General features: G+C 41.4%; 2 protein-coding genes across 5 annotated transcripts in view; one reads left to right on the top strand and one right to left on the bottom strand.

Annotated features, from left to right (window-relative positions):
• IFT122 (intraflagellar transport 122) overlaps window positions 1-2,603 on the bottom strand; it is a 72,321-nt gene extending 69,718 nt beyond the window's left edge. For both annotated transcript variants that reach the window (XM_042979542.1, XM_042979544.1), the window contains exon 1: window positions 2,336-2,603. In XM_042979542.1, coding sequence (XP_042835476.1) covers window positions 2,336-2,376 — 41 coding nt within the window. In that variant the 5' untranslated portion in view covers window positions 2,377-2,603. The remainder of the gene's footprint in view (window positions 1-2,335) is intronic.
• Window positions 2,604-2,667: 64 nt separating this feature from the next.
• Window positions 2,668-11,745, top strand: MBD4 (methyl-CpG binding domain 4, DNA glycosylase). 3 transcript variants are annotated; one of them, XM_015545141.2, is made up of 8 exons: window positions 2,668-2,954; window positions 3,970-4,200; window positions 4,802-5,640; window positions 8,383-8,457; window positions 8,535-8,669; window positions 9,791-9,940; window positions 10,438-10,541; window positions 11,453-11,745. In XM_015545141.2, the coding sequence occupies exons 1-8, from the start codon at window positions 2,866-2,868 to the stop codon at window positions 11,528-11,530; spliced, it is 1,701 nt and encodes a 566-aa protein (XP_015400627.2). In that variant the 5' UTR covers window positions 2,668-2,865; the 3' UTR covers window positions 11,531-11,745. The 3 variants fall into 3 exon arrangements, with proteins under 3 accessions (XP_015400627.2, XP_015400620.2, XP_042835480.1); XM_015545134.2 differs by having other exon boundaries at window positions 4,802-5,664; XM_042979546.1 differs by lacking the exons at window positions 2,668-2,954; window positions 4,802-5,640 and having other exon boundaries at window positions 4,101-4,200.
• The last annotated feature ends 399 nt before the right edge of the window (window positions 11,746-12,144 follow it).

Genomic DNA, 12,144 nt, shown 5'->3' with positions numbered 1-12,144 from the left:
GCAGCAGGACTCAAAAAAGAGAAATCCTCCTGCCATGGGAAGGTTAGACTGGAAGCAAAACAGCAGACCAGGAGACAGTGGCTGGTTCAGTTGTGGAGGACTAATCTCAGATATTTGGGATCTCTTAGATCTACTACCTATTTTTTTAAATAGTTTTTGTTTTGCTTTGTCTTATTCTGGGCTACCAGCTGGCATATGTTGCTGCCACCAAGATCGCTGGTCTATAGAACCCCTACACTGCCTATTCTAAACAGTTGTTTTCAAAGCTGTAATGGGTCAAAACCCAAATAACCAACCTTCATTCATCATTCTTTCACTCATTCATTAATTCATGAGTACATATATCCATCAAATAGTCACACCAACCACTGATTTGTCTAATCTGGAATATGCCTTTGAAATGAATAAAAAGTAGCCCTTGCTTCTGAAGGGTTTATAGACTTCTGGGATAACGGATTCACAAATAACTCTCATACTAGACAGATTCTAAGTACCACAAGAGAGGAATGAACAAAATCTATGCCTGGGGTTGAAAACTGGGAGCAAATCAGGCTGTATTTGGCCAGCAACTGTTTTGTTTGGCTCACATGGTGTTTTATTTCAGTTTTTTTAAATTAGTTGCCAACACTTAAAAATTAGGGCATTTCACATAAAAATCCGTAGCTTCTGGTGGAAACAGGAAAATCTGAGCACTCGAGGCCAAATTCCTGCAGGGGAGTAATTGGCAGGAGCTGAGCAGCAGCTGCCCCTTTTAGGCAGAGCATGAGATCTCTAGTTTGCCACACTCCTTGCCATTCCCTCTTACTCCCTGACCTCAAAGCCAAATGTTCAGTTGCTAGTTTTCAGCAGCTTTATAAGAAAAAAGTAAAAAGAATTTTTTAAGCTCAATTTTCTATTAAAAGAAGTGAAAGATATACTGCGAAGGCTATCTGTTTCAAGAGAAATGGGGTGTAGAAAAGCAGAATCCTCCTAAGACAGACAGGCAATTCTGTGAGTTTAAGATGCAAATAAACACCTCCCATGATACTGCCTGCCTGACTCCTGCAGGCATGTGAGTTTGCAGTCTCTGTAACATGAAGAAAATTAATGTAGTAGCTAACAAACAGCACTGGCTCTGGAGTGAGGAAAAAAGCTGGCCCCACCACTCATTCACTGTGTGACCTTGGCAAATTAATGACCCTCTCTGTGCTTCAGTTTCATGTAAAACAGAGGTAATTACAGTACCTACCTCAGAGGAATGTTGTGAAATGACTGAGATAAAAGACATAATTCTCAGCCAGTGCCTGGCACATAGTAAGCGTTAGCTATTACTAGTGCAGAATACAGAAGAGGGAGAAACCGTCTCTGAAGGGAGCCTTACAGAATGTTCCGAATTTCAGTGTGAGGAAATGAGAAAAGAAGGCATGCTAGCTTCACACAGAAGAGACTAAGCAAAGACAGAGAGGGAATGGCAAGGGCCCTGTTCCAGTGGCCAAAACAAAGGCTGCACAATGAAGCTTGAAAAGACCATCTAGGAAGATTTTTAAAGTCAGGCTGAGGAGAACGATCCAGTAAGTCAGCATTTCCCAAAATGTTTCATTGTATGATGGATTTCGATGATAAAAATGGAATAGAACATTAACATCCGCTCCTAAGGCGAGAAAGTCATTCTCTGGTGATTCTCTTTCAAGCCTTCTAATTAAGCACAGGAGAAAGTCTTGGTTTGACGCTATTCATCTCCAGCACCTCTCTGACGGCGCTGGATAAATTTCCTTCCAGTTTTCCAGACTATAGACCAGGGGCTTAAAGGCTTCCTAGTTGCCAGTATCCAGCTACAACTTAATAATACCGTTTTGTTTCTCGCTGCTTTAAGTTTCACAGTTATCTCAAAGCAAGTGGTACTGATTTTCAAATACGGAGCAATAGTTTCCTTGTAAAATCATATTTGAGTGAAAGTAAGTGAGACAATTTAGAGAAAAAACGCCAAAGAAACAAGAGTATGGGTAACATGTGGATGTGGCAAAGATCGTGACGTTCGAGAAACACTGCCGTGGGTGTAAGCTGAACCCAGAACGGACTTGGACAGGGCCAGACATTGATTCTGTCTGTGTAAAACGGCCTCGACAGGCCACTACCTCACGCGTGGTACACCCCCTTGCTCCCGCGCCAGGCCTCAGTTTCTCCATCCGCAAAGGGGTGGGAGGGCGACCCTGCAGTCGCGCAGACCCGGGGTTCAGTGCCTTCAGCCCAGGCCGCAGGCCCGTTGCCCTTGGCAACCACGGGGGTTCCCGCAACGGTTCCCGCACCCCCGCCAGGGTTCGGCCTCCCGCTCCTCCCGGACCGCCCCGCTCCTCACCAATGCTCGGCTTTATCTCTCCACGTCAACACGGCCCTCATCGCGGTTTCCCTCACGCCTCAAGCCCCTCCTCCCGCTTCAGTAACAGGCCCTATTCCCCTAACGGCTTTCGTTACTGCGCTACCCCTGGCAACACACATGCGCAGTGAGCCTCGGGCGCGCGGCTGAGTTCCAAGTGCGCAGGTCTAAATGGAAAGGCTTAAGAAAGAAGCAAAAGCGAAGATGGAACGGGGCCTAAAAGGTGTCTGCGCGACTAGCGCTCGCTCTACTGGTCCGAACGCGCGGAAGGCGGTACGTCTTCCTCGACGAAGGATTTGATTGGCTGAGCCGTGGAAATGGCGCCTGTGGCTGAGGGGGAGGTGAGGGAGCTGCGGTGGGATCTGACGGACATTCACTCTCTTCGGCTTTGGTTTCAGCTTTGCTCTGCGAGCTGAAGAAGCTTCCGAATCTTATTCTGCTCCACTCCTTGGTTGTCGTACCCTCTTGGCCAGTTGCTGCCGCCGGAGACCCCCTTGAAGGGCACGGCTAGGATGGAGAGTCCGAGCCTGCGGGACTACGGAGCTGCCCGCTCGGTCACTTCCAGTGAGCGCCTAGACCCAGACCGGCCCAATGACCTCCGGCAAGTCATTGTCCCCTTTCGGGACTCATTTTCACCAACTATAAAAGGGGAGCGGGCTGGGGTGGATAGAAGGCTGGTGGTCCTTTCTAACCTAGGATCGACAGAGCTCGAGACCCACAGGGTTAGTTTACTCGGAGCAATGGCTGTGGCTCAGATATTCTCTGTGAGGTTCAGCCCTAGAGTGCTCCCTACTTCGTTACCCGAAATGACGAGGGAGGTGGAAGGAGCAGGGAGGTTTTGTGCAAGGGGAGCAAGGAGAGATCTGCTTGGGTTGCAGGGTCCCAGGAAAACCTTGTAGGAGATGTCACGTTAAGCAGCCAGCGCCGCTGACCCCAAAATGGAAGTCCTATAGGAAGTTCCAGAGGAAGCCACAGTCTTGTTTCAAGTACAGTACTTGTATATGTGAGATACGGGGTTAGGATGATTTATCTACTGATTTGTTTTTTTCAAAATTTAATCCCCAGAACTACCTTTAAGAAAGTATTACCTCCTTTTTACAGGTGAAGAAAGGAGACTTTAAGAGGTTAAGTAACTTGCTCTTGGACGCATAGCTGGTAAATCGCAAGAGCTGCGATTTGAACCCAGTTCACTGACTTTAAAGTTTGTGCTGTTTTCATCAGGCTTCAGTTTCCTTATTCCTAAAATGTGAACTATATAATTTATTAAGACCCACCCAAACCCCCAAAATTATTAACCCCAAAATATTTCAGAAGAACTTGGTTCTAATTCTAGTTACTAACTCTTGCTTAGTTTCCCTATTTGTAGAAAACAATCTGGGTTAGATACCTCTATAGATTATACAGAGATTTCCAATCGTTTTTAACCCATGTTGCAGGACAGAGAGATAATCACATAGCATAAGACTGGTCCATACTGATTTTAATCTCTCCTATAATCTAAATAGTCCATATGGTTCCTGCTCTGTCATGGATTGAAATTGAATAAGCAGAGGAAAATAAATTTTAAGTAAGCCAATCACCTGTACTTTGTTTTTGTTTTTTGTTTCTTTGTTTAGTAAGAAAGATGTTACTCTGGAATTGGAAAGAGTGGGAGAAGATGAAAAGCAAATGGTGATAAAAAACAGCAGTGAGTGGAATCCCCTGCTGCAAGAATCCATTGCTTCCAGTCAGATTGGTGGTAGTACAATGACAGAATGCCGTAAGTCTGTCCCATGCGGATGGGAAAGAGTTGTGAAGCAAAGGTTATCAGGGAAAACAGCAGGAAGATATGATGTATATTTTATCAGGTGAGCATACAATGTGGTACCGATAGCACAGCCAAATCATTTTATCTAGATAGGTAGCAGGAAAGCATAACAAGAACTTGGCTTTTTTCTATTTTTATCATAACAGCCATTATGGATTCTGTTCTTTGAGTGTCACAGGTTAGTTATATCAAGTGATTTGGGAACAAGTACGTACTACATACTTCTACTTCAAATGGGTGCCTTTAAATTTGTAAGTTTGTAAATATTTATAAAATTATACTATCATAGAGAAAACTATTTAGAAGTACCACTTTATCACTTTTTTAAAATTTTAAATGACAAATACCCATGGCAGAGAGAGAAAGAGTACATGCAAGTGGGGGAGGGGAAGAAGGAGAGAGAGAATCTTAAGCAGGCTCCACGCCCAGCGTGGGGCTTGATCATGACCTGAGCTGAAATCAAAAGTTGGACGCTTAGCAAACTGAGCCACCCGGGCACCCCGTGCTTTTTAAATTTTCAATGACAAATACCCATAGCAACATTTGGAAATTATTAACTAAAAATCTGAAATGTGGTCCAATTCTTTGTAAAACTCATTTTTATTTACTACCAATAAGTTTTCTTTAATATCATTTTCTAGCCCACAAGGACTGAAGTTCAGATCCAAAAGTTCACTTGCTAAATATCTTCACAAAAATGGAGAGACTTCTCTTACACCAGAAGATTTTGATTTTACTGTACCTTCTAAAAGGGGCATCAAGGCCAGACATAAAGATAACAACATAGCGCCTCTGACATCCCAAATGCAAAATGAAAGGAGCAATTCAAACTGGAACCTCAGGACACGAAGCTGGTGGAGAAAAGGTGTCTTTCCCCTGCCAAGTGGTACTTTGGAATCGCAAAATAGCAGAGGACCATCTAATTTTAAAGAAGATGAGGGTGTTAATGATGTTGACTCCAGAAAGGTTAGAAAGTCCAAACGAAAGGTGACTATTTTAAAAGGAATTCAAATTAAGAAAACTAAAACAGGGTGCCAGAAGGGTCTTCCCGAGTCTACTCAAAGTAATAGGAAAAGAGAATCTGAATATAATAAGGCAGATGCTGAAAGTGAACCTGTTGAGCAAAGAAGTCAGCTTGATAAAACTTTCTCCATTTCTGATGCTGGAGCAAGCAACAAGACCCTCAGTGTAACCAATGAAGAAAAGAGAATTGTAAAAGAAAAATCACTGAGTTCAGGATCAAACTTTTGTTTTGAACAAATAACTCCTGGCATCATAAACAAATTATGTTCAACCGAAGAAGCAGAACACAGCAAGAAGTGTGAGGAAACCTTTTTAGAATCTGAGGAAATAAGAACAAAAGTAGAAGCTGGGGAAAGGAAGGAACATTTGCATGCTGACATTTTAAAATGTGGCTCTGAAATGGATGACAACTGCTCACAAACGGAGAAAGACTCTATTTCTGTGAAAATATGTCAAGGTATTCAGAGCGCTGAAGCAGCTGGTAAACATGTGATGAGTTTATACTCCCAGACAGTATATTTCATGCCGGTACCCAGTTAGGATGTGGGAATAGAATGAAGAAATAGGGCCAAATATCAGATATGTCCTACCAGTTGTTCCTAGTACCTCTGTTAACCAATCTTCAAACCCATGGCATAGAGGGAACTGGCTGGCTACTGCCTTGATACCCCCAGCAAAGGAGAATTGTGCCATTAACAGCTGCTACCATCTCTTCCTGGTTCAACAGCAGGGACTCTCCCCGACAGTGCATTCCCTTCTTCCCATCTTCTTTCCAGCCAATAATATTACAACTTTAGGGAAAATAAAAAAGCTCCACTTGAGAAAAGGTTTGGGGAAGAATCTTGATGTGCATAAACTGGTTGTGAATAGTCAGTGTCTACTCTTTTGCACCCCTTCTGTTACTTATCACTGATGTGTGACTTCCAATTTCATTTCGTACATATCATAGTCATTTTTATCTTCTATTATAATGTAATGCTTCTCTAAAATGCTTTAGAGCTCTAAATAATTCAAAACTGTAATCACATAGTTCATCTATTATTTGTAATATGCTCTTAATACAGAGTTCAGAGCTTAGTAGTTTTGCCTTTATAATACCTCAGTGAATAAGAAATAAAAAGAAGACCTTTTGAGTAGCCCTGTATTATATATTCATTATGCCATTATGGCATAATGAATAACTCCTTTAAAGAAGACTCCTTTAAAGTCCTATGGGGAGACAGCCTGGACAAATGGTGGAACGGGGTTAGACTTGATTCCTGTTCTCAGCCCTACTCATGGTTTTATGTCTTTGCTGTGCCTGGAATTCCTTTATCTTTAATAGAAGCTGAACCATATATACCTAGGAAGTGCTTCTGTATATATACCTTGTGCTTCATATATACGTAGGACAAGCCTGTCCTTTAAAGACTTCAAGCTTCTTAGAATCTTAAGGTTTATGTAGCTTTATTGCTAGTATAATGGGTAAATAAAATATGAAAAACATCCTTTTGTGACCAAAATGGAAGTATCCTATTTGTAAAGAAGTCTAGTTCTCAACACCAGGTGAAGTAGCCTTAGTTTAAGAGGTGTCCAATGGAATAGTAAAGACTTTCCCATTGGCTTAGTTGGAAATTGCCAGGTAAACCGAGCTTCAGTCTCCTAATAATAAAAGAGGCTAGTTAATAATTATTTGTAAGAGCCCACAAAAGAAATGGAACTAATAAGAGCAGTTTCCTTTGTTCTCTTTTTTGACTTTACATTAGGCTTTGCCTATTCAAAATAGAATAGCAAAAAACAGCTAATTATCTTGAGAGCTGGATACCTATCCCAATCTATAGTCGATCCCATTCTCATTTTGGGATGGCTGTTTTATTTTATTTTTTTAACTTTTTTATTAAGTAATCTCTATGCCCTAGGTACCTGGGTGGCTCAGTCAGTTAAGTGTCCAACTTCCACTCAGGTCATGATCTCATGGTTCATTGCTTGGAGCCCTGTGTGGGCTCTGTGCTATCAGCCTAGAGCCTGCTCTTGATTCTGTGTCTCCCTCTCTTTTGGCCCTCCCCTCCTTGTGCACTGTCTGCCTCTCTCTCTCTCTCTCTCTCTCTCTCTCTCTCTCTCTCTCTCAGAAATAAACATTTAAAAAAGTAATTTCTGTGCCCAACGTGAAGCTCAAAAACTCATGACCCTGAGATCAAGAGTCTCATGCTCTTCCTGACTGAGCCAACCAGACACCCCAGGATGGTTGTTTAATTTCTAAGCCTTAGTTTGTTTATCTATAAAATGGAGGTAATAATCCTCACCAGTCCTGTGTTTCACATCAAGAATATTACAAAGTAAAAGGAGAAGTGAAAAAGATGGCTCACGCTATACAAATAGCAAGATATTATTAACAGACATTCAAATTTAGAGGGTAACCTTATGGAGAGTATTAAATGTGATGATTTTAAAAACTTGGGAAGCCCAATAATGCTGGTCAAATGGTCTTTCTTAAATTAACTGAGCTTCCCAGTAGACAGTGGTCAGTATTCCAAGGTCCAAATCAGGTTTTTCGGCAGGTTCTGTTTTGTCTGGGTCCTTTCTTTAAGCGTAAAGTGTTCACCACAGAAATTTTGGAAAATATAGAAAATTAAAGGAGAAAAGAACAATTAGCAATAACCATTATACCGGTTTGGTTTTTTACATTCTAATCTTTTTTTTTCTTTTTTATTAAATTGGGATCATATGTAGAATATTGTGTTTTTATTTAAAAGTTAAGAACATGGGGGAAGCTATTCATGATATAGTCTCAAAATGGTTTAATGACCACATTGTACAAGTATGTCCTAATTTAAAATATTCCATATTCTAATTTTTCAGTACTAAGAACTCTGAGCATGTCTTAGAATACTAGTGTAACACAGTGGTCAAAGTTATGGACTCAGGAGCCAGACTGCCTAGATTTGAATTTCAACTCTGTCACTAGCTGTGTGACCCTGAGCAGTTTACTTAGTTTCTCTGTACCTCCGTTTCCTTATTTGTAAGGTAAAAGTAAATAGTACCTAGCTTGTAGGTCCATAGTATTAAATTGGTTAATTTTTGTAAAGTGCTTTGCTTAGAACAGTACCTGGCACGTACTAAATACTTTATAATAGTAGTGTGTTATTGTTATTTGTACCCCTGAGTATTTCTTTAGCCTAAGCCATAGCTTCTATAAACAATGTTCACCCTTCCTTTTCAGAAGATACCATTCCACGGACACAAATAGAAAAAAGGAAAACAAGCCTATATTTTTCCAGCAAATATAACAAAGAAGGTATCCCTTTCCCAATCAGAAAATCCGATCTTAAGTCTGTTTCAGATGTTCAGCTCTGATGCAGTGTGTTTGTTTAGCCCTTAGCCCCCCACGACGCAAAGCGTTTAAGAAGTGGACACCTCCTCGGTCACCTTTTAACCTCGTCCAAGAAACACTTTTCCATGATCCATGGAAGCTCCTCATCGCTACTATATTTCTCAATCGGACCTCAGGTTTGTGGATTATTTTAATCTTTATCTTAGAGACAGTGCGATGAGGAGAAAGAACACTGGATTGATTAGGAGCCCTGGGTTCAAGTTGAACTTTGAGTCTGTGTGACCTCAGGCAAGGACTTCTTGCAGCCCTGCAGCTCTTCAGCTATGAGGAAGTTAGACTAGATGACAGCCAAAGCCTTTTTGGCACTAAGGAACAGATAGATTGTCATTTATTTTCTACTTCCAAACTAGTTTTGGTCATAGTGAAAATCAGTTACTTAACATTCTTCCACCCTCTGTCATGTGTAAAAGCATTTCTTTTTCATTGAATGCTTTCTTTAATGTCATTGGCACTTTGTGTTCTGTATGCTTTTATACTAGTTATCTGATGACTGGATTATTTGAAAACTAATATCATGTGGGGCGCCTGGGTGGCTCAGTTGGTTGAGTGTCCGACTTCAGCTCAGGTCATGATCTCACGGCTCGTGAGTTCAAGCCCCGCATCAGGCACTGTGCTGACAGCTCAGAGTCTAGAGCCTGCTTCAGATTCTGTGTCTCTCTTTCTCTCTGCCCCTCCCCCACTCATGCTCTGTCTCTGTCTCTCTCTCTCAAAAATAAATAAGCATTCAAAAAAAATTAAAAAAAAAAAAGAAAATTAATATCATGCAAGGCCAGGTATCAGCATGATTTAAACTCTTAGCCACATCAGGGCGCCTGGATGGCTTAGTCGATTGAGCGGTCAACTTCGGCTCAGGTCATGATCTCGCGGTTTGTGAATTCTAGCCCTGCATCCAGCTCTGTGCTGACAGCTCAGAGCCTGGAGCCTGCTTCAGATTCTGTGTCTCCCTCTCTCTGACCCTCTCCCGTACATGCTCTGTCTCTCTGTCTCAAAATAAATAAATGTTAAAAAAAAAAAAATTTTTTTTAACTCTTAGCCAAATCGTCAGGAGTATTGGTTATTGACTCTGAAGGTGGTTACCAGTTCAAGTAATGGCTTCTCATCAGGGATTTAAAAAGGAAAACAAAACAAAACAAAACAAAACAAAAACCCCTCTGTATGAGATTTCTAGAGAGGAAGTACCTGAACTTAAAAACAACCCATCAGGAGGCTTGTAATCACAGTTACTTTTACTTCCCAGGTAAAATGGCAATCCCTGTGCTCTGGGAGTTTCTAGAGAAGTACCCTTCCGCTGAGGTAGCAAGAACCGCAGACTGGAGAGATGTGTCAGAACTTCTTAAACCTCTTGGTCTCTATGATCTTCGAGCAAAAACCATTATCAAGTTCTCAGGTACTTTCCCATATACCCAAAGGAAAGAACATAAACTATGCCTATTTAAGAGAGTCAAACCTTAAACTTTAATGTTCTAGGATGCTATATTAATAGAGGTCATTCAGCTCAAGGGCTAAGAGCATGTGAAAACAATCCACTTGCCCCAAACCAGTCTCCCACTGACCCAAGCAGTAAATCTTTGCTCAGCACTGGGGCAGGCCATCTAGGAAGGATGAAGAAGTCAGCAAAGCAGAAGGCCCTGTTGACCTCAGGGACTTTACCTTTGTCTAGTTAGCACAGCACAAAATCACAATGGTTACTAAGTGGCAGGTGAGAGGTTTAGACAGGGGTGTTGTGGGAATTCAGAAGAAAGAGCCATCAGAACTGGGGTTGTTAGGAAAGACTCTTTGCTGTCCCTTCCTGCCCTTCTCACCATCCAGCTCTGCATCACCACATATTTGGGGAAAGTATCTTTTCTAGAAGCTGACCTGATAAGTGAGGTTTTATCTTTGCAGATGAATATCTGACAAAGCAGTGGAGGTACCCAATTGAGCTTCACGGGATTGGCAAATATGGCAATGACTCTTACCGAATTTTTTGCGTCAATGAGTGGAAGCAGGTGAGGCCCACCCCCAGCCATAACATCTCCAGCACATTTTGTCTCTGAGGCAAAATACACCCATCCAATAGCCAAAACTGTTTCTTGGGCACATGTGCTGCCACCATCACAACTAGTTTTGTTCCAGGCTTGAGGGGCAGTGATGGCATGGGGCTGTTGGCAGAAGGGAGAGGATCCGTAGACACTCCCACCTCCATAAAGACTCCTTGGTGTGGCCTCTGACTGACCTCCAGCAGTTTATCACTTCTGGCCCTGTAATGTCATTCCTATTCATGTGTGGTCTCTAAGCCTGATGTGGTTCTCCTCCTGTCATAGTCATATTAGCCTTCAAAAATGACACCACTGAAGGAAAGCAGGCAGGTTTGGACTTGGAATATATGCTTGTGGGGGTTTCTCCTAGTGGTCCCAGACTGCTTTTACAGTAACTGGGCCCTACTTCAGCTACCCATTCAAATGAGTGTCCCCTGTCCACAGACATCCAGCGGGTGTCCTGGCAGCTGGTGGGTACTGCCAGGTGGCCTGGTACACTGCCCTCTTAGTCTGTGACTCACCCTGAAGCATTCAGCCAGTAGATCTGGCTAAGCCCATCCCTGCTCCTCCATTTATTGTGATAACTCTCAGGGTCTATAACCTTCTTCTGAAAAATGGCATATTAATACTTGACTCATGTTGTCACCAGCCCACGTGCTAGGTCATGTTAAAGATCAGTACTAAATTGGAAAGTACTTTGTGAAGGATTGCCTTAATGTAAGATAGAGTTTTAAGTACTCATGAATCTAATTAGGTTAAAGGTTTTAATTTGCAGGAATATTACAATAAGGTATTGTTCCCCTACTGTACCTTTGAAAGGCCCATTTTAAAAATGTATTTCTGACTAACTTCTGTCTCCCAATGTGTTGTATTTCTTCCAGGTGCACCCTGAAGACCATAAGTTAAACAAATATCATGACTGGCTTTGGGAAAATCATGAAAAATTAAGTCTGTCTTAAAATTGTTTGAAGTTTTCAAACTCAGTTTTTATATCTTTGTACTTAAGTAAGTTAAGAGCTCCATTAAGCACAGGCATATAGATTTTAGTTAGTCCAACTAGAAACATGATACAGGTTTTCTTAATATGTGTAACACTGGTAGATCTTTGTTACTGAATGTACTAGAACATGTTTTGAGATTTTTTAAAAAATAAATTATTTGACAAGAAACCTAAAAATGTAAATGATTTTCCAATAATAAAATATGATTTGAAGTTGAAAAAAAATCTTCTGTCAACTCTCAATTATACAAAGCAGATTTCTATCAATCTTGCTTAAGGAAAGATTAGACTTTCAGTTCTCTTTCAATAAAAATGGAATTACACAGTTGTTATGTAGGAAGCAATCAAAGAGTTTGCAACCAAAAATGTAAGAAAAGATATTACAGGGTATAATAGGCAGCTAATAATAGGCAATTAGTCTTTTTACTAAAAAAAGATAACAGTAAGTTACTTTTGTCATCATGTGTTCTTGATGACTCTGTGCTGGCTTTTAGTAATCAGAGATTGGACCCCAGCATCCAATTGATAACCTGTGATTATCTGCCTGCCATTTTGTTTCAGAGTATCAGCTTC

The sequence above is a fragment of the Panthera tigris genome, chromosome A2 (assembly GCF_018350195.1).
Source record: "Panthera tigris isolate Pti1 chromosome A2, P.tigris_Pti1_mat1.1, whole genome shotgun sequence".
NCBI classification, from domain to species: Eukaryota; Metazoa; Chordata; class Mammalia; order Carnivora; family Felidae; genus Panthera; species Panthera tigris.
This window is presented reverse-complemented; position numbering and strand designations above follow the sequence as displayed.